Raw genomic sequence first — 19,590 nt, forward strand, 5'->3', positions numbered from 1 at the left:
GGGGCAGAGCCCACTCGCGGCTTGAAGGTGGGGTGCAGCCGGCCGCGGGGCGTGGGGGGGCAGCACCCCCTCACGACGCCAATAGGGGGTGTGGGTGCGCACGCTGTGCCTGGGCGCACACTCCCACCCGAGCGCGTGTGTCTGTCCCCGGCCCTGTCCCCGAGCGCTCCCTCGCCGGGCTGCGCACCCCGGCGCCTCTGCCCCAGGACCGTGTGTGCACGCGTGTGCGTGTCCTGCTGCTCTGCTGCCCTTGGGGGACGCGGGTGGGCGCGCGGTGCCCCGGGGACCCTGGGGGTGAGGGTGCCAGGCCCTGGGGTGCCACCGCCCCCGGCCCGTGCGCCACGCGCCCCGGCACGCGCCGGCTCACCTGCCCATGGGAGCCATCCCGCTGCGGCAGCAGGCCCCGGGTGGGCGGCAGGAGGGAGGGAGGGGTCCAGCGGGACCTTCCCGGTGTCCCCGCGGCCGAGCCTGGCCGGGCCCTGCGCTGCTGCCGGGCGCCGGGCACGGCAGAGGTGCTGGGAGGCGGGCGGGGGCAGGCGGGGTGGGGACGCCGCAGGCGTGGGGGCCCCGGGGTGTGCACACACCCACGTGCAAGCGCAGGAGCAGCCATGCTGCAGGGCTGCCTGTGCACGGCGGGGTCCCCGGGTCCCCGAGCGGGTGCTGCCCGTGGGTGGCCGGGTGTGGTGGCCCTGGGGTGACCTGTCCCCAGCCGTGCGGAGGAACCGGCCAAGCGGCATTCCCGCCTCACGCCATCGCCATCTGGCAGGGCCACACCGCGGCACCGTCGCCGCAGCCACGGCTGCGGCTGAGCTGGGCCCTGGGAGGTGACCACGCTGAAGTCACCCCCGACCGCCCCATCTGCCCTCCGCAGCGCAGTGACACGGGCTGTGGTGGCGAGTGATGGCCGCAGGTGACAACGGCCGCCGTGACTCTAAGGAGGCTTTTGACACCTTCTCCCGCAATCCTCATATCCCAGGCAGGGTGTTACGGTTTGGAGGGCTGGACAACCGGGTGGGTAAAAAACAGGTTGGAGGGTTGGGCTCAGAGGGTGGTGGTTCATGAGCTGTGCTCTGCCTGGAGGCAGGTGACAAGTGGAGCACCACAGGGACCAGCCCGGGGACCTCTCCTGCTTAACATCTTCAGCGATGACCCAGTGCAGGCACAGAGTGCACGCTCGTCACGGTTACAAATGACACCAGCCTGGGGAGGGGGAAGCAGCTGATGTGCTCGAGGGCAGGACTGCACCCCGAGGGTCTCTGGCAGGCGGGAGGAATGGGCCGACAGGAACCGCATGGAACTCAGCAAGGACAAATGCCAAGTCCTGCTCTGGGAAGCAAAGCACCAGCAGCACAGGCCGGGACCACCAGGCTGGGGAAGCAGCTCCAGGGGTATGGGTGGGCAGCGAGCAGGACATGAGCCACAGTGCACCCTGGCAGCAAGGAGAGCCCAGCAGCACCCTGGCCTGTGTGAACAGGGGCACAGCCGGGAGGTCAAGGGCAGGGCTTATCCTCCCCTCCACTCAGCCCTTGCTAAACCACATCGAGACACCACATCTAGTTTTGGGCCCCCACTACAGGAAAGACCTTGACAAACTGCAGCGAGTTCAGGGGAGGCCACTGAGCCGGTCAGGGGCTGGAGCACCTGCCCTGTGAGGAGCGGCTGAGGGACCGGGGCTTGCTCAGCCTTCAGGAGAGAGGGCTGCAGACCTAACAGCAAACTGCCAACACCAATGGGGAGCTTATCAAGGAAACGGAGCCAGGCTCTTCACAGTGGTGCACGACAGGAGAACAAGAGACCGCAGGCATCGGCTGAGATGATAACGTCAGGCTGGATACAGGGGAAAGTTTTTTCCCTGTGAGGACCGTCCAGTATTGGAGCAGGTTGCTGAGAGAGGCTACGCAGCCTCCATCCTTGGAGGTTTTCAAGACGCTACTGGATGAGGCTGTGAGCAGCCTGGTCTGACCCCACAGCTGCCCCTGCTTCCAGCAGGAGGTTGGACCAGAGACTCCCAGGGTCCCTGGCTGGTGCGGCCCCCCCCCCCCCCAGCTCTGCTCCCCCTCCCAAGTCACGCTTCGGGCTGGATTGGGGCCCCCCCGATGGCCCCCTGGGACCAGCTGCCAGGACGGGAGGGACCAGCACCGAGGTCCTGGGGCCGTGCCAGTGCCGGCCGGGCCACGGTGACGGGAGGGCGCAAGCAGCCCCACAGAGTGGTTGGGCCGGGGCAGGGGGTGGCAGGAGGCGGCCAGCCCGGGCACAGCTCCCGCATGGGACGGCGTCCTGTACCACCCACCTCCGCGCCGCCTGGCACGGCTGGCCGGCACCAGCCCGACAACAAAGGGCCCAGTGACAGGGCCAGCAGAGGGCCTGCTCGGCAGGGACACGGCCACGGGCCAGCCCTAGGGCAGTGCACGTGGCTGTCGTGGCAGCAGTGCCAGGCGCTGCGGCGCAGCCACGAAGCTGCACCATGGAGGCGGCAGGCAGGGAGCTGCGGCCGCGGGGCCCCCGGGCAGCAGGGCCAGCACTGCGCCATGCCGTGCCCGCCGGAGGCAGCCGGCTGCCGCCACGGCCTCGTGCGCCGGCAGCGTGGGGCGGGGGACAGGCCCAGAGCGTGGGCACCGCGCCGGGAGCAGGAGGCCGGGGAGGTCCTCAGCATTTATTATCACAACAAACCAGACGCGAGCAGGGATGCGGGGAAGGATAAAACCGGAGCCCGGCCCGGCAGCCCCTCAGCTGGGGGGGGGCCCACGCCCCTTCCCGCCCGCCAGGCGCCGGAGGAAGCCGAGCAGGGCAGAACCCTCCGGCCCCCTCTGGGCCCCCCGCCGCTGGAAGAGGCCGGCCAGGCTGAAGGAGGGCGCGGGGCTGGCGGGGGCCGGGGCTGCGGCCGCGGGGGGCGGCTCGGGCAGGCCGGGCTCGGGAAGCCCCCCCTGCCCACCGGCCGGGGCGCCCGGGAAGGGCTGCTCGCGGCCCCCCGCCTCGGGCAGGGCTGGCAGCGCCGGGGCCGTGTGCCGCCGCAGCGGGGCCGGGGGGGCTCCGGGCGGCCGGGCGGGGCCCTGCAGGGCTGGGGGCGGGCGGGGGCTGCCGCAGCCCGGGGCGGCCGGGCAGGGATCGGAGCGGGGGCACGGGGAGCGGAGGCTGTGCCGGCCGGGCTGGGGCGTGCGGGGGAAGGCGCTGTCCAGCCCTGCGGCGCGGGGGGCCGCGTCCCGCGTGGAGCACGTGGCGACGGAGCGACGCTTCAGCCGCTCCCGCTCCAGCTGCTGCCGCCGGCGCCGCGCCTGCTCCCGCACCCGGTTCTCCTGCGGGGCAGGGGCGGGTCGGGGCGGGTCGGGGCCGGCCGGGGGCACGGGCAGGCCGGGCCGGCGCCGGCCCCGGGCGCGGCGGGGAGGGGGGGGGAGTTGGCACGCGGGGGCCGGTTACCTGCGCGGCGGCGAGGAGCCGGCCCGCGAAGCCGTGCAGGACGGCGCACAGCTCCCGCAGCCCGCCGGGCGCCGCGTCCTCGCAGAAGAAGTCGAGCGCGGCGGCCGCGGCGCGGTGCATCCGGTCCAGCGCGTCCCGCGCCCCGCGCAGCTCCTCCTCGGCCGCGCGCAGGAACGGCCGCAGCTGCGGCCCCAGCGCCTCCGCGCCCAGCGCCCGCGCCCCCGCCAGCCGCCCCGCCAGCCGCCGCAGCTCCCCGTCCACCTCCGCCGCCTCGATCCTGCAGAGATGCGTGGGTCGCCCACCGCTCCGCTCCGCCCGCGCAGCCGGGACCCCTCCTGCCCCTCCGCTCCCACCCCCTCCCCGCGGGGCAGGGTCCCCCTGCTCGGCCCTGGGACACGGGGATGCCCTTACCGCGAGGCCGGGCCGACGTGCTGCAGCTTGGCGGGGAAGTCCAGCAGGCTCTTCTCCACCCTGGCCGCCTCCTGCAGGTGAGAGGGGCAGCCAGCAGCCCCCGCCGGACCGCGGGGCGTCCCCGGGGCCCCGGCAGAGCCGCCCGCACGGCGGAGCCGGAGCTCGGGGGAACGGCAGAGGCGGCTCCCTGCTGCCTGGCGGGGCTGGGGGCCAGCCCAGGGCAGACGGGCTGCCAGCTCGCTGCGGGAGTGACTTGAACCGACACCCGCAGCCGAACGCCCAGGAAAGACAAAAGCGTCCTCGAAGGCACACGGGGCTGGGGGGGGGGGGCGCTACGGCAGCGGTGACAGGAGCGTCCAGACCTGGCCGAGGAGGGACGAGCCAGGGCCCAGGGGCAGGAGGGAGAGGAGGCGGCAGCGCCAGCTCTCCGCGGGCAGAAGTGCAGCTGCCGCCGGGCAGAGCAGGGACAAGTACGGGAAAAACTGCACCGGAGCTCGTCTGCGGGGAAAAAAAAAACAGCCTCCCCCGCACGCAGGCCGGGCGCATCCCTGCCGGGGCGGCGCGGGCAGCGACCTTGCACGGGACAGGGGAGGGAGCTGGGTCTCCCCGGGGACATGCAGGTGCCCGCAGCCTGCAAGAGTGGGGACGCCCCGGCGAGCCCCACTCTGGCTGCACGCCCCGCGGCTGCCGGGCAGTGGGAGGCAGCCGGGGATGGCCGGGCAGTGGCACGCCAGTGGCAGGGAACAGGCGCGTGTGGCCGGGCTGGCCCAGGGCCTTCAGCGGCGGGTGGGCAGCGGAGCTGCCGCGGAGCCCGGCGCGTCCCAGGGCAGCGCGGCTCGGCTGGGCCACGCTCCCTGTGCGGGCTGGCGGCCGCGGCCCAGAGAAAGGCCACAGGGCCGGCGGGTGCTGCCATGGGGACGCTGGGCAGGGGACCAGGACGAGGCCCTGCCCATCGCAGCCACGTCTGGCGCAGCCCCGAGGGCCAGGGAGAGGAGCGAGGGGGTGCACAGGGACCACCTTCCGTTTGGGACCCCCATCAGGGAAAAAGCCCACTCCAGGCACAGACCCAACGCTCTGACAAGAACGAGTTTCCCTCCCCCCCCCAGTAAATCGGCCCCGGCCCCCAGCAGTGCGAGGAGGCCAGATGCCCCACAGCCCCACCGGTGCTCACCATGGCCACGAAGTGCAGCAGGTCCATGCCCGGCTCGTTGGCCTTGGTGTCGGGCAGCTTCAGCAGTGAGGCGAGGCGGAAGCCGGCAGCGCTGCCGGCGTAGCCCCCCTTGGAGCAGAGCGGGGGAGTTGCCACGGCCCCACTGCGCCGGGGGGAGCAGAGGGCGGGCGGCAGGCCCCCCACGCCACGGGCTCACCGAGTTCAGGTGGTTGCCGGCACTCAGGATGAGGTGGAGGATGGTGTGCAGCTCCTCACATTCCAGCAGCTCTGGGGAACGGCCGAGGGGTGAGCGGGGGCAGGGACGGTCGTGTGTGTGTGTGTCCCCCGCGATCCCGGCACACCCCACGGTGCCACTCACCGACAGCGGCGTCCGTCAGGGTCTGGATGGAGCCGCGCAGGGCGCTGAGCCGGGGGAAGAAGTCCTCCTTCAGCACCAGCAGCTCCAGGCGCTGGGCATAGCTGGGGGCAAGCGCGGGGTGAGCGGGTGGGGGCGCGGGACTCCCCCGCGCACGGGACCCCACCGGTGCATGGGACCCCCGGCTCCCACCTAGGCACCTCCGTCAGCAGCAGCATGAAGAGCTCGGGGTCGGCGAGCTGGCAGGGGCTGCCGGGGAAGGAGCGCAGCCGGGCCACCTGCGGGCAGAGAGGGGTGTCGGGGGGGGCCGCCGGGGCTCCCCCCCACCCCAGCCCTCACCTCTGCGGCACCAGGCAGCATCCGGGAGAGCTCCAGCAGCTTCTCTGCCCCGTAGGGTGCCCCGACGCCCTCCTGGATGTCCTGCACGATCTGGCGGACAGGCCTGGGGGGACACATCAGACACGGGTGACCCCCTGGCCCGGCCACGTGGGCAGCGCTCTGCCCTCCCACGGGGTAACACCCCCGCCGGCGGCCAACAGACCCCCCCCGCCCAGGGGGCCAGACATCCACCTGACCCCTTGAAGCAGGCATGGTGCGGGGCAGGGACCCTCCCACGTCCGTGCCTGGGTGCACAGGGCAGCAGGAGCCCCTGTTCCCCACCCGTGGGCGGGACCCCGGCGGGGGGCGGGGGGGGAGCAGGTACCCGCAATGTCCCCCACGCCGGGACCCCCGGAGACAAGGTCTCATTCTGCCTCGCCATGGACAGGACCCAGGGGGGACATGGGTATCTCCCCCCACCCCTTCGTGTGCGGGACCCGGGCTGTCAGTCCCCCGGGGGGTGCAGGTTGCCGGGGGGGGGTGGCTGTCTCCCTGGGGGCGTGGGACAGTGTCCCGCGGGGGTGTCCCCGGGGGGTGTCCCGGGGCAGCTCCGCTCACCGCTTGACCTGCTTGAGGAAGACGCCGAGGGCGAGGCTCCGCTTGGGGTCCAGCAGCGTGGCCTGGGGGGGGGCACGGGGCGGTCAGGGCGGCCGGGCACCGCGGGGGGACCCCGGCCGGGAGGCGTCTCACCGCGGGCGGCGGGCGCTGCCCCGCGGCGGTCCCGCGGGGCTCTCGGAAGAGCAGCCGGAGGCGCGGCAGGTCCAGCGGCGGCGGGGCGGCCCGCGGAGCCCAGACCGAGCGGCGGCCGCGCACCCGCGCCGCGGGCACCGGCTCCCAGTGCAGCGCCCGCAGCCGCCCGCCCTGCGCGGCCGCCGGCGGGGAGGGCAGCGCCGGGGGGGGCGGCCCCGGGGGGGGCGGCGGCGGCGGCGGCGGCGCGGGGCGGCGCGGGGAGCCCATGGCCGGGCCGGGCCGGGCCGGGACTGGGCGGGGGGCTCCGGCCGCCCCGCGGCTTTTGCGGCTTTGCTCGGCCCGCCCCGGCCCCGCCCCGGTCCCGGCCCCGTCCCGCCCCGGGCTGGCGGCGGAGGGGAGCGCCGGGGCCGCGGTGCAGCCGGGGAGCCGGGGGGAACCAGCCCCGGGTGCCCAGCCCGGTGCCCGGCCCCGGAGTGGCGCTGCCCAGCCCGGTGCCTTCCTCGGGGCTGCAGTACCCGCCTGGAGCCGCACCCGGGGAAGGGGAACCCGGCCCCGCTGCAGGTGCCCGCCCGCGGCCAGCGGCTGCCCCGTGGGACCCTCCAAGCCCGGCCGAGCCCCCGGTGCTGCCAGCGAGACTGTGGTGACAGGCAGCGCCGAGACCCCCGGGAGCGTCAGACGTCCCGTCCGTCCCCGAGGAACGAGCCCCGCCGAGCCCCCTCTCCTGGGGTCACTCCCCAGCGTCTTCCCTCTTCGCTTCCCAGGCTGGAGCGGAATTGCCCCAGCAGCCGGGTACCGATTCCTGGCGATGCTTTGGGAAGGTGAGAACGGCTGCGGGGGATCAGAGCAAAGACCCGTCGCCCCGGGACTCTGTCGGCAAACGGCAGCAGATGCCCAGGGAAGACTAGGATGAGCAGGAGTCTACCCCGAGTCCTCTCCCGCCCTTCTGAGCCGGGGTAGGGGCGTCTGCAGCACCTCGAATGCATTTTCTCCTGTGCACTTGCCCAGTTCCCTTTTCAAGCCCCGGCATCCCGCAGCAAGGTGCCGCGCCGCTGTGATGGGCTCTTTGAAGCACCAGCCGATTGTCTAAACCTGACGCCTGGCCATGTCACAGGGCGGCCCTGGCTGTTCCCGGGCCGGTTTGGGGCTTGTCTTCTTGTCGCCGGCTGGCCCCAGGCAGCCACGTTCCCACGGCAAGGCAGGACTCGGAGTGGGGGGGGAGGCCTGAGCTCCCCGAGACACATTCCTGCACGGTCGCTAACGTGGGTAAGGCCGTGCACAAGCAGGACCAAGCAGTGCCGGTCACCGCTCACTCCTCTGCCCACCAGCTCCGTGCGCAGGGGGGGCAGGGGGCCGAGGGAGCAGAGCGGGCAGGGGCCGGCGGCCGGGGGGGGGGGGCACAGCCCCTGCAGCCGGGCTGGGTGAGCACGGGGCAGCGCCGGCTGCCCTGCCCTCGGGGCACCTCTGCTGCCTGCCCAGCCCCTCCTGGCTCAAGGCCGTGGGGGGCAGCGTCAGCAGAACCTCCAGCCTGCGGCAGGACCAGTCGACAGCCACCCGTGAGGGCCAGCTTCGCCTCGCCACCCAGCCCCTCTCCACCTTCCCCCCCCCCCCCCGTCAGCCTCCAGCCCAGGGGGGCCCAAGCCCACAGCTCCACGCAGACAAGTGATCCGTACCGTTTTATTCTGGAGTCTTACAGAAGTTGGGAGGGAAGAGGGGGGTCAGACCTTCACCAGGAAAGGGGGGTGTCAGATCCAGACATTAAATTACCAGGGATTAAATTAGCAAGAAAAACAAACTGTTTTGTCTCAGGAGAAAGTGCCCAAGTGCTGCACGTGGCCAGGGCTGGAAGCAACACTCAGCTGGAGCAGGACAGAGTTCTCGCGCGTGGGACACTGGCCGAGGCCCCGGCCCTGCTGTGCATGGCACACGCACCCTCGGCACACGCACGCAGACATGCACATGCACCCGCCCGGGACGCGGCCAGCATTTGGTCCTTGGTTTGAGTCCTCACAGCTCCCAGCTGCCGTCCGGGGCCCAAGCACCAGGGCGGGGAGAGGACCCACGTCCAGACAGCACCCACCCACCCACACCTCGCTAGCAGCAGCGCACAGGGCCCCCCAGCCCCAAGGGCGGCCACCCGCACCACAGATCGGGCGAGCACGGCCCTGGCCAGAGGACGCAGAGGGGAGGACGGGCGTGCCGTGGCCCCGGAGACAGTCGGCGCAGCCCACCCCGCACGTGGGGGAGCGTAGTGTGAGGCTGGGGGGCAGCCCCCGGGTCAGCTGGGGAGGGAGTGCGAGAGCAGCCGCCCAGGGAACGCCAGGGATCGGCCAGGAGGGAGCAGCCCCAAAGCTGGGAGAGAAGGCAGGAGCCCCGGCTGCCAGCCGCAGGGGGTGGGAACCCACAGCCCCCCAGGGACAGGGAAGGGACCCAGCCGTCCTGGTGCCCCCTCCGTAGCTTTGTCCTCATCTGGGAACGAACACGTCTGCCGCGGGGCAGCGGCGCTCCCGGGCTGGGCCCCAGGGAGCCGCGGCTGGGCGGGCGGGGAAGGAGGCCCGGCAGGGCAGCACACCCCCGTCCTCTCCCGGCAGAGGCAGGGGGAGAGCCGTGGAGTGTCCCGGCCCCAGGGTGCGCGGCCCCGGCGAGGGAGGCGTCCGCTGCCCCGCGGGGGTGCCGGGAGGCAGGGAGGGCTGCCGGGGGCCTGTGCTAAGGGAGCGCAAAGGAGCTGGGCAGGGCTGGACTCTGCCCCGAAGGGGGGACGCGGGACGGGGCCCCAGCCTCTCCAGGCTCCTCTCCCCGGGCAGGACCAGGGCCCCGCTCGCAGCCTCCCGCGGTCCCCAAGCCAGGCCCCCCCGTGCCTGCTGGGCGGCCCCCGGCTGCAGCAGGGCCCAGGCCGCGTCCCCCGCGAGCACGCGGCCTGGCCCCGCGCCGGCGGCCAGAATTCAAGTCCATGGCACCCCCAGCCAGAGCACGTGGGGGGCGGCAGGGGCGGCTCACTGCTCCTCCAGCCAGGAGGGCTTCTCAGCACCGGGGGTCTTCAGCTTGATGTTGAACTGCTTGAGGGTCTGCTCCAACTGCTGCTGGTTCCCAGCGAAGTAGGCAGAGATGGCGTTGTGGAAGAGCAGTAGCTGCTTGTGCATCACCTTGATCTGGGAAGAGCAGGAAGGGTCAGCCTGCCGTGAGCCAGCCCCGCCGCCCAGCACCCAGAGAAGGGGCCGGGAGCAGGGACGCAGCCCCTGCCTCGCACGGGAGGGGGAGGTCGGAGCTGCTGCTGGCAGCTCCCTAAAGCTAGCCCTGAAAGCCGGGAGAAGGCCGCAGGGCAGAAGCCACCGCAGCGAGAGGCAGGCAGAGGCGGGCGCTCCCCTGCCCTGCCCCTCTGCTCCCCCGGCTGCCACGCAGCTGCTGCCCGCCCAAAGAGATCTGAGGCAGGCGGCCGCGAGGCAGCGCGGCCAGGGGACACGACGAGTGCACAGCAGACCCCCGCTCTGCGCCCCGCGGCCCCTTCCCAGCCCCACATCCCTCCCCACCTTGTTCTCCTCCAAGAACTTGAGCTTGATGGCCACATCAGCGCGCAGCTTTTCGTACTTGTCCTTGTGGCTCTGGAACTGGCTCTGGGCTGCGTCCAGCCGGCACAGGGTGCTGGCATCCCGAGGGCCCATGCTCAGCTCCTCCAGGTCCGTGCGGTACGCATCGTACTCCAGCCTGTGCAGGGACAGCCAGCGTCAGAGCTACGCTGCGGCCTCGCAATTCCCCCTGGGGACGCCCGACACCCCTGGGCCATGCCACCGTTATACCTGGCTGTCTCGTACTGCTTGACCGTCATGAGCGTGTCCTCCATGGTCTTGTTCACCAGCGTGTTGATGCTGGAGACAAAGAAGTTGACAGCCCCCAGTAGTGTTTCTCCGTTCTTGCAGAGCAGTTTCTGCGTTTCCGCGTTGTAACCAAACTCCTCCTGGGAGAGGAGGAGGAGTCAGGGTCCGTACCAGCAAGGTCCCCTCTCCTCCCAGGCACCCAGAATCAGCCTGGCCCTGGGTGCTCCAAGGAGGCGCTGGGACACAGCCCTTCACACTCTCCCCTGCCCCGCGGCCTTTGCCCAGCACTGTTATCCCCAACCTCCTCCTGCTTCTCCTCACGCACTGGGGGTGCTGCCGAGCCCGAGGTCGATTTGGGCCTCTAGGTCTCCTCCCCTGGCACGAGGGGCTGCAGCACAGGCAGGGGCAAGGCACACGCCATCTCCCCAGCGGGCATACCTGCAGCTCAGGAGACTTCTGGCTGAGGTCCGCAAAGGCATCCCCCAGGGCGTGCTGTGTCTGCACCAGGCTGTAGAAGTGGTTGGTGAAAGCCCGTGCCAGCTGCAGCACGCACTCGTACTTGCGCTTTGTCTCCCGGAGCAGCTCAATCTGTGTCTCCAGCTCCAGGTCCACGGTGCGGGAGCCCCGGCCAAACCGCTCCGAGATCAGCTGCTTGGTACACTGCGGGGCGAGGGAGGAAGGCGTCAGGAGGCCCCGGGTCCCTGGCCGATGGGGAGGAAGCGCTCCTCGCTGCTGCGGGCAGCAGGGAGCTGCAGAGCTGTCCCCACGCATTCTGCGGGGAGATCCCCGGATGCATCCTCCACTTCCCGCTGCTCCTTCGCCCCTAGTGCAGGGGCTGGCCCAACCCTCAGCCTGCTGCGGGGTGCCGGCAGCGAGCCGGGCCATCCCGACGGTCCCGGGAAGCAGCTCACCTTGTACGTGTTGATACCCCATTTCTTGACAATGTCAAACTTCTCCACGGCGATGCCACGGACAACTTCCTCTCCTCCGACGGCTGGGCTGGGGTGGGGCTGGTGCAGCCCAGAGCCTGGAACACACACAGCCCCGCGCGGCATCGGCTCAGCAGGGCAGCAGCACCCGCGAGGGCACAGGCCAGGCTGCTCACCCAAAGGCAACGGTGCCTTCACAGCGGGGCACCGCGGCTGTGCCCGGAGGGCTCAGGGCACTGCAAGGAGGCAAGGACTCCCACGGGGCTGCATCGGGGCTTGACAAAGCCCACGCACAACAGACTCGTGCTCCGGGCAGCACCCACCCCCGCCCGGCTGCTGCCCTGCCTGGGAAGCTGCCACCACGCCTGCTGCGGCACAGCGCCGGGCACCTCGCCCCGCTCAGGCCCCGGGCCAGGGCACCTCTCCCCCACCAGCAGCGAGGGCACGAGCCAGCAGCGTTAACGGGCTCCAGCCGCTCTCGTACTGCTGTGTGCCTGCTAACCGTCTTGCGGGCGTCGTGACCTGGCGCCTCGTGCGTGCAGCAGGGAACCTGCTCCTACGAGCCCTTCCAGAGGGGTCCCACGCAAGGCCCTGGCGTTGGCAGTGGTGGCAGCCGACCCCACAGGAGCTGGCAGGGCCCGGCCCCGGGGCTGCCTCGTTGCCAGCCCAGCCACATCTGCTCTCACAGACAGGGCCCCAGGGCCTCCCGTGCTGGGCTGTGCTCCTCGCAGCCCTGAGCGGCATCCTGCCCGACAGCCCTCCTCGCCGAGCGGGCCAGAGCAGAGAGAAGGCGACCGGCAGCACCCCGGGGAAGCACACACATGGGCTCCTCGCTGCAGGAGTGATCTCCCACAGCTGGGCACCACCTGGGCCTCACCTTCGAGCCACCCGGGGCCCTGGCAGTGCTGTCCTCTCCCCCCCCCAGCACCAGCACCAAGACCCTGCTGCAGCTGCCGGGGGAGGCAAGCGCTGCGAAGCTCTTCCTCCTGCGGCAGCGGGCTCGCCTGCCTGCCCAGTGGTGGCTGCGTGGGGCCGCAGCCGCATCTCTGTGGAGGTGCTCCGAGGGTCCCCAGCGCTATCGGGCGCCCTAACCCCGGGTGAGGAGCCCGAGCCCAGGCGGGGGGGGCCATGGAGCGCCAGCCAGGGGCTGGGCAGCTGCAGTACCTGCTGAAGCACCAGCCTGGTTGGCCATCCTGCTGGCGGCAGATGCACTGGGGGAGACGGATGGTCCTCGGGGTGGGTGAGGTTGGACAAGACAGCCTGGAAATGGAGGGGCTGGCAGGCGTTGAGCAGAGAGGGGCAAGAGGAGTCGGGGCGGTGTGACGGGCACAGGGGCAGGAATGGCCAGGACAGAGGATGAGTGTGCGGGCGGGATGGCAGCAGGGGAGAGCAACGGGAGCAGATGAGTGTGACGTGAAATCAGACGACACAGCTGGCTGCCAGACAGACACCTCCTGCACCAGGCGCTCCCTCCCCGCTCCCTCAGTCCCGTCAGCTGGCGTCATCGTGCCCCATGAGCCGAGAGCTGGACAGGACCGGCGTGACAGGGACAGGGGAACGGCAACCACGGCACATGCCTCCTTCTGCCACCCGCTCATGCTGCTCTTCGGCAGAGCAGGCTGGGAGTAAACGCACACGTCCCCTCTGCCTGCGCAAATCCACTTGCTCAAGCCTGGCACAGCACGGAGCGGCCGGGGTCGAGCAGCTGTCCGCTGCGGAAGAGACACTTGGGGCAAGAGTCGGGGGTCAGAGACTTGTGTGAAACAGGACCACGAGGGACAGAGGGCGAGAGATGCGGCTATGCCAGAACTGCCCCGGCAGTGCCAGCTTGGCCCAGCCCAGCACCACCGACGCTCATCATGGACCCACTGGGCCATCGCTGCCCCCATGCCCGGGCAGAGCTCCCGGGGGGTCGCAGGGACCAGCGGGGCCCCAGGGCTGCGGCACACCAGCCCACACCGCTGCCCAGCAGGCAGGACGCTTACAGCCCTGACTTGCTGTCAGGAGCACCCGCAACCCCAGGACCAGCCTGAGCAACGAGGAGAGGAAGTAAGTGGAGAGTGTGTGTGGGGCTCAGAGCCACCCTGCCCCGTCCCGCTGCGGGTAGGCCATCCCCGGTCCTCGTCACACAACCGCTGGCACTGGCGCATCCCCAGAGCTCCCTGTTCACCCAGGACCAGAGAAGAGGTGGGACGCCGGCGTCTTTCCCCACCACCGGAGGAAGGACCCGAGAGCTGCCCTGCCTGAGCATGGTGTGAAGCCCAGGCGCCACAAGCTGCAGCCCCAGGGGTGCCCCCGGCTGACGGGACGGACCCTCCCCAGCGGGAGGCCCCATGCCTGCAGGAGAGGGGAGCGCCCGTGGCCCAGCCCTGCCGCGGCGCCTCCCTGTTAGAGTTACCATGCGCAGGGAGCGCCGGAGGAGCCAGGTTAGCGGGGTGGCAGCCCCTCCGCTCCGAGGCAGCCAGGCTCTGCCAAGGGCCACGCTGTGCCAGCCCGTCGGCAGAGCCCAAGCCCGGCAGGGAAGAAAGGGAAGGAGCCGCCTTGTGCTGGCAGGAGCCACCGTCCCAGGAAGGATGCGCCGTACCAAATGGCTGGGCCGAGGCAGAACCACGTGCCAGAACCAGGGAGGGGACGTGCTGTGGGGCCCAGGCAACAGCCCAGCTTGAGTCGAGGCTTGAGACAGGGCTTCTGCCCGTGCGCCCGCACAAAACCCTCCCTGCCTGGCACTGCCATGGGCCGTGCCCCGGCAGAGGAACCAGGCTCCCGGGCCCTGCGGCTCAAGCAGCATGCCTCCTTCCCCACAGGCTCCCACAGCCCAGCAGGGAGCAGGAGGGCGGCAAGGTGAGCTGTGCCCTCCTTCCTGCGACGGAGCCTCTTCCTGCGACGGAGCCTCTCCCACCTCTGCCGTCGCGCGAGGAGCAGCACTGTCCTCGGCAGGCAGCCCCAGCTTTCCTGCGCTGCCCCAGCCCCGTCTGTGTGAGCCTGTGCCACAGCCTGGCCTACCTTTGATGGTGCTGGTGGGGATGATGCCTTCAGCTGTGCCCCCATAGCCGCCAGAGACGATGCTGGTTTCGTTGAGGTTGGGCCCCGACACCATCACCTGCTGCAGGTCCTGGAACGGAGGGAGGAGCGCAGGCAGCTGAGGCGCAGAGCTGGGATGCACAGCCGAGAGGATGGCACGACCCTGACGCAGAGGGCCTGGGGCAGAGTGGCATGGCACAGCCCGGAAAGCCAACACCCAGGGGTCCAGCACGTCCCCAGCTACAAACCTGCTCCAAGCCGTCGTCCTCCGGCAGGCTGCCCGTGTCCCCGTTGCTGCTGATGGGGATCTCCATGGTGGCAGCCTTGCTCATGATCCCGTCCGACATCCTCAGGGCCTGCAAGGACACAGACACGCTGCTGGAGCCCGGGAGAGATGGAAACCACCCTGCTGTGGCCAGCATCCTGGGGCTCTCGCCCAGCCAGGGAAACCCTGGGCTTCCCAAGCCAGGACCCCGCAGGGCCAAGCTCCTGACAGCCAGGGAGCAGGCCAAGGACATCAGGCAGCTGGTCCCGCTCTGGCAGCTGCATGCCCCGAGCAGCCCCTCCGGATGTGCCACCCTGGCCCTGCCTGCAGCCTCCTGCCTCCCAGAAAGCTCCCGGTGGAGCCGCGCGTCCCAGGGGAGCCAGCCCCAGCTCCTGCTCACAACCCTGGTGCACGGCCAGTGCGTTCCCTCCCGCCCCTTTGGCCCACAGCTCGCACGTTTTGGAAACGAGATGGTTCTCCCCTGCCCTTCATGAATCTCTGGGGAGCAGCAGCGGTCCGTCTGTCCCAACTGGGTAGCAGACCCTGCCCTGGGACAACCGGGGCTTTGCAGCAGAGCAGCTCCTGGCCCAGAGCCCGGGAGAACAGAGCCACGAGCCACGTCCGCAGCTGGGCCGCTGCGCCCAGACCGGTCCGAGCACATTCCAGGGCAGGCGGCGCCAGGCACCTGAGCAGGAGCCGGATCCACTCCTCGTGCTCCGTTAGCCCTGGCAGGGATGCAGCCCCGATGACCGGGTCCCCAGGAGAGGGCCCTGGCTGGAGGGGACCTTGCCTCCCAGCACGCTCCCCTGCCCCGCTCTCCCAGTGCGATCCCCGCCGGCCAGCAGCCCTGCTCCAGGCCGCAGCTGGGGAGCAGCCCCCACCCCAGCCCACCACAGCCCCCGCACGGCTCCAGCCTGGGGAGACACCGCCGCGGGAGGACGCGGCTGGCAGCCGCCCAACGGGAGAGGCACGTCCGGGGCCGGGACCCACGGCCCCGGTGCCCCCCGCGGCTCATGGCCACAGGGCCATGCAGTAGCCGGCAGGCAGAACCATCCGTCCCACGGGGAAACGGCCGGCGCTGGCGGCCGGTTGTGGCAGGAGGTTTGTAGGGCTGGTCCCGCACGCAGCTGGCGGGAGACAGCGCCCAGCCCGGGGTGCAGCCCAGGGGCCAGCAGCCCAGTGGGACGGGCCCGAGCAGGCGGCAAGGGGCAGAGGCTGTGACGTCGGCCCCGCTGCCCGGTCTCTCCCGGCCAAACCCCCACCGGCCCCAGGGAACCCCCAGCGCCGAGGGATCGCCTCGGGCCGGCTCCCGCTTGCCCCGGGGAGGCTGCGGCCGGGGAGGGGCCACGGAGCCCGGCATCGCCTGGCGCGGCCCCCCACGCGAGCGGGCCGGGTCCCCGCAGGCCCCATCCTGGCCCGGGAGGGAAGCAGGGACGGACGCAAGCCCAGCCCGCCCCGCTGCTCTGCCCTCGGCACGGTCGCCCCGCGGACCGGCCGTCCCGGGCAGGGCCCCCGCCCCGCGGCCGCGGGCTGCGAGCCCCGGCGTGGAGCGCCCGGCCCGGCCCGGCCCCTGCCCCGGCCCCGCGGCGGGCGTCACTGCCCCGGCAAGTCGGGCTCACCCTGCCCCGCGCACCCGGCGGCCCCGGTCCCTCCTGCCGCGGGCACCCGGCGGCCCCGGTCCCTCCGCCGGCCCCGCCTGCCCGGGCCCCCGCCGCCCGGCCCGGCCCGGCCCGGCCCCCCGCCCACCTGCGCCGCCCCGGCCGCGGCCGGGCCCCCCCGCCCGCAGCTCGGGAGCCCCGATGCGCCTCGGCCCGGGACACGCCGGAAGCCGCGTCACGCCGCTAGCGAGGGCCGCCGGGAGACGGGCCGGACGTGGCGTCACGGCGGGCAGCGGCGGCGCCGGGCGGAAATGGGGCGGAAGTGCCCTTCCCGGCCGGAAGCGCCGCCTCAGCGCCCGGGCGGTCCGCGGTGGTGCGGCCCCGCCGAGGGCGGCAGGGCAGGGCAGGGCCGGGCCGGGCCGGGCAGGGCAGGGCAGGGCAGGGCATGGAGCCGGCGGCCGAGCACCAGCAGCAGCTCCGCAGCGTGAGGGCGGCGGCCGGGGCGCACGCGCGCGGGGCCGGGGGGGCGCCGGGGCTCGGCCGGGGACCGGGGGGGCCGGGCCGGCCGGGCTGGGGGGGGAGGGCGCCGGGCGCCGGGGGGCCGGGTTGGCGGGGGAGGGGGGGTCCCGGCGGGTGCCGCGGCCCCGGGCGGGCGCTGGGCTGAGCGTGTGCCGGTGCCGCCCCTCTCCCAGCTGCGGGACTTCCTGCTGGTCTACAACCGGATGACCGAGCTCTGCTTCCGGCACTGCGTCTCCAACCTCAACTACCGCCTGCTCACCGGGCGCGAGGTGAGGCCCGGGGCGGCCCGAGCCCGCGGGGCTGGCGGGGCCGAGGGGCGGCGGGAGCCCCCTCGCCGCGCTGACCCTCCCGTCCCGCAGGAGTCGTGCCTCGACGGCTGCGCCGGAAAGCTGGTCCGTGCCAACCACCGCCTGATGCGCGCCTACGTGGCGCTGATGCCCGCCATCGTGCAGCGCCGCGCCTCTGGCTACGAGGCCGGCGCGGCCCAGGGCTCGGCCTGGGCGGGATCGGCGGCACCGCCCGCCCGGCCGGGGGCTGGAGCACCCGGGGCCTCTCCTGACGTGCCGGCGGCTCCGGGGCCCGGTGGACCTTTGCAGGGGGCTCCGGGCGCTGGCACGTAGCGTGGCTGTCGTCCGGTCACACCTTCCGACAGCAGTGGCGGGCTGGGTGGCCGCAGGACGGATCCGGGCCCTGCCTCACCAGCGGGAGAGGTCACGTTTCGGCGCTGCCGGTGGTCCTGGTCTGGAGCAGCGGATCCGCTCTGCGCCAAGACCCGCCCTTGCGGATCTGTGCCCTCTAGTCCATCAGCACTGAGAGCCTCCCGGCAGTGGCCAAGTCTGTTCTGTGCCTGCCGGGGCTGGGGCTGGCAGGGGGCACAAAGAAAGAAATCGAAGTGCCTGCCCTTCCAGCCGGGGGGAGTTCCCACCTGAGCTCTGCCCTGACAGCTCTGGCGCTGGGCTTTCCTGCTCCATACCTGGGGTTCTTGTATTTCTAGGAAATGGTTTCCTAGCGCTAATAAAACATCTCTTTGTTAATGTCTCACTGCTAACGCGTCGCGAGGGTGAGTAGAGCCCTGGCCCCGCTGGTCCCTCCTGCGTGGTGCACCCCGTGGGGGCAAGGGCCGCTCTCCCCAGGGCTGAGGGTTGGTGTTGCTCATTCTGGGAGCCCTTTTGTCCCCGCTTTGGCTGTTGACATCAGAACAGGCTGCAGGTCGTGGCTCTGTGGGTATGAGCCCTTGCTCCTGGAGGCAGCGGAAGCGTCCTCGTGGAGCACAGCCAGGTCTGGCCCTTGGTGTGGCAAGGAGGTGTTGGAGATGGCTGAACCCGGTGAGCTTTGGAGAGGGGTCCGTTCCTCCTGGCTGTGTGACAGACACGAGGCTGCGGTGGTTCGGGGCTTGCCAGGTCCAGCCACCGAGGCCGAGCGCGTTGCTGGGTGGTGCATGGCACGCAGGCGGCGTTGGTGACGGGTGTGGGGCAGTGTCTCTGCTGGTGCCCATGTGAACGCCCAGCACTCACCTGGACCTGACCGGCACAGGCTGCCTCCTCCAGCTCCTTTCTCACCGGCAAGGGCTGACGTGTGCCGGTGGAGCGTGGGCGCTGGGTGTCTGGCCGGCGCTCTGCCGGGGAGGTGCCCAGACCCCGCTCTGCTCCAGCCTCCAGCCCCCGGACCATGCAACTGCTCGCAGGCTGCTTGGGCTGGAAGCTGGCCGGCACCACCACGTCCCCGACGGACAGCCGCCCACGCGGGATGGTCGGGCAGAGGGCTCGAGGGGAGCGTTCGCCTGGAAATATTTGAATGTAAAGGTCCTTGAAGCCGTGTAGGTCCTGCCAGCTTCCTGCAACTCCTGTCCCTGCCTGTAGAGAGCAGATGCACAGCACAGCTTCCTTGGAGCTTTCCCGTGTGCTCTGGCTGGCAGCACGGCCGATCTCGGGGATTGCCACAGTGGGTAGTACTGGGCTGCAGTTCTGCCAGCAGAAAAAGGGTCACCCTGGACCCCAGAGGAGGGGGTTTCCATCCCTTCACCCCTTCTCTGAGCACCTGAGCAGGCCTGTAGCCAACCTTGGCATCCAGGGAGTGGTACAGCCCTTCCGGGGCTCAGCCAAGCCTTGTCCCCGGTACAAGGTTCCGGAACACTTGGGTGTTCTCTCCTTGCCAAGGTCGCTGCCTGCCCCTCGTCCCTGCCCAGGAGGCAGGGAGAGCAGAGCTCCAGCCACCCCTTCTCTCAGTCTTTCAGGTAACAGTCTCTGTCCTGCTGCTCTCCACCTCTGGAGACTTTTTCTGGGCCCCCGCTGTTCCCAGCCCCTTCTCCAAGCCCCTGCCTCTGCGGCACTCGCGGTGAGCAGCAGTGCTTTGCCCGGTGCCGTCACTGCAGGGACTGCACCCCCCAGCAGCAAACTGGCACCAGGCAGCCCTTTCCTGAGACCCCCAACACCCTGGTCTCTGCGCCCCCCGTGAGCCGAGCTCTCCAGGGCGCTGCCCGCAGGGACGTCTGCCCCAGGGACGTCTGCCTCCACTGCCCTCTTCCACATCGGCGCTGGGAGGTGGCCGCTGCGCCTCGCTGTCAGTGCCCTGCCCGCCTTCCACCGCAGGACGCTCACCCCCCTGTGTGGCGGCACCTGTCTGCTCCCCGGGGTCTGCACCAGCCCTGGGCAGGCAGAGGCCGGGGCCGGGATAAATTAATCACGATTTCACTGGCGTATCGGCATGTTGAGCCTGGCGTCACACAGCCATTTCTAGAGCTCGTGTGGCTCCAGGCTTCCCAGATAACAGTTCTCCTTTTCTATTTTTACATTTTAATGATTGTTTCACAGAGACAGGTGTAAATGTACTCTGACCCGTGAAGTTGCTTGGCCTCGGGCTGCGAGGACTGGGCAGGGACCAGTGAAAGCTGGTTTGCTTCGATGCTCTTCCCTCAACACCTCTTGCTTGCAGTTCTCAGAATATTGGGGTAAGCGAGCTCTTCGTGTGACCCAGCAGAGCACGTCTTTGGAAGGGTCTGGGTCTCTTCCTACGTGAATTCCCTCTGCTCTG

The 19,590-nt window shown here is 71.3% G+C and overlaps 3 protein-coding genes across 5 annotated transcripts; 1 reads left to right on the forward strand and 2 right to left on the reverse strand.

The window, feature by feature from the left end:
* Positions 1 to 2,726: 2,726 nt before the first annotated feature.
* LOC140651769 (FH2 domain-containing protein 1-like) lies at positions 2,727 to 7,523 on the reverse strand. The gene is made up of 11 exons (XM_072861706.1): positions 7,509 to 7,523; positions 6,420 to 6,590; positions 6,288 to 6,349; positions 5,691 to 5,793; positions 5,544 to 5,629; positions 5,355 to 5,455; positions 5,193 to 5,263; positions 4,997 to 5,104; positions 3,826 to 3,896; positions 3,415 to 3,691; positions 2,727 to 3,293 (listed from the first exon to the last, which is right to left on the reverse strand). The coding sequence occupies exons 1-11, from the start codon at positions 7,521 to 7,523 to the stop codon at positions 2,727 to 2,729; spliced, it is 1,632 nt and encodes a 543-aa protein (XP_072717807.1).
* Positions 7,524 to 8,079: 556 nt separating this feature from the next.
* ARFIP2 (ARF interacting protein 2) lies at positions 8,080 to 16,332 on the reverse strand. 3 transcript variants are annotated; one of them, XM_072851083.1, is made up of 9 exons: positions 16,063 to 16,169; positions 14,427 to 14,534; positions 14,161 to 14,269; positions 12,322 to 12,432; positions 11,140 to 11,255; positions 10,667 to 10,888; positions 10,211 to 10,368; positions 9,944 to 10,118; positions 8,080 to 9,565 (listed from the first exon to the last, which is right to left on the reverse strand). In XM_072851083.1, exons 2-9 carry the CDS (start codon positions 14,523 to 14,525, stop codon positions 9,410 to 9,412), a joined length of 1,146 nt encoding a protein of 381 aa, XP_072707184.1. In that variant the 5' UTR covers positions 14,526 to 14,534; positions 16,063 to 16,169; the 3' UTR covers positions 8,080 to 9,409. The 3 variants fall into 3 exon arrangements, with proteins under 3 accessions (XP_072707184.1, XP_072707182.1, XP_072707183.1); XM_072851081.1 differs by lacking the exons at positions 12,322 to 12,432; positions 16,063 to 16,169 and adding an exon at positions 16,190 to 16,332; XM_072851082.1 differs by lacking the exon at positions 12,322 to 12,432 and having other exon boundaries at positions 16,063 to 16,093.
* A 19-nt stretch (positions 16,333 to 16,351) lies between these two features.
* Positions 16,352 to 17,601, forward strand: TIMM10B (translocase of inner mitochondrial membrane 10B). Its single transcript, XM_072851084.1, has 3 exons — positions 16,352 to 16,525; positions 16,734 to 16,829; positions 16,920 to 17,601. Exons 1-3 carry the CDS (start codon positions 16,487 to 16,489, stop codon positions 17,178 to 17,180), a joined length of 396 nt encoding a protein of 131 aa, XP_072707185.1. The 5' UTR covers positions 16,352 to 16,486; the 3' UTR covers positions 17,181 to 17,601.
* Positions 17,602 to 19,590: the final 1,989 nt, after the last annotated feature.

This window comes from Ciconia boyciana, chromosome 1 (assembly GCF_034638445.1).
Source record: "Ciconia boyciana chromosome 1, ASM3463844v1, whole genome shotgun sequence".
NCBI classification, from domain to species: Eukaryota; Metazoa; Chordata; class Aves; order Ciconiiformes; family Ciconiidae; genus Ciconia; species Ciconia boyciana.

Excerpts from the sequence above, each read along its gene's own strand:
- ARFIP2 (XM_072851083.1), bottom strand. The coding sequence starts at position 14,525 with ATGTCGGACGGGATCATGAGCAAGGCTGCCACCATGGAGATCCCCATC. Across the intron at positions 10,119-10,210 it reads AAGCAGTACGAGACAGCCAG|GCTGGAGTACGATGCGTACC; the intron begins GTATAACGGTGG and ends GTCCCTGCACAG. Across the intron at positions 9,566-9,943 it reads AGTTCTTGGAGGAGAACAAG|ATCAAGGTGATGCACAAGCA; the intron begins GTGGGGAGGGAT and ends TGCTCTTCCCAG.
- TIMM10B (XM_072851084.1), top strand. The coding sequence starts at position 16,487 with ATGGAGCCGGCGGCCGAGCACCAGCAGCAGCTCCGCAGC. Across the intron at positions 16,526-16,733 it reads ACCAGCAGCAGCTCCGCAGC|CTGCGGGACTTCCTGCTGGT; the intron begins GTGAGGGCGGCG and ends CCCCTCTCCCAG. Across the intron at positions 16,830-16,919 it reads GCCTGCTCACCGGGCGCGAG|GAGTCGTGCCTCGACGGCTG; the intron begins GTGAGGCCCGGG and ends CCCGTCCCGCAG.
- LOC140651769 (XM_072861706.1), bottom strand. Across the intron at positions 6,350-6,419 it reads GGCAGCGCCCGCCGCCCGCG|GCCACGCTGCTGGACCCCAA; the intron begins GTGAGACGCCTC and ends GCCCCCCCCCAG. Across the intron at positions 5,264-5,354 it reads CCTGACGGACGCCGCTGTCG|AGCTGCTGGAATGTGAGGAG; the intron begins GTGAGTGGCACC and ends GCCGTTCCCCAG.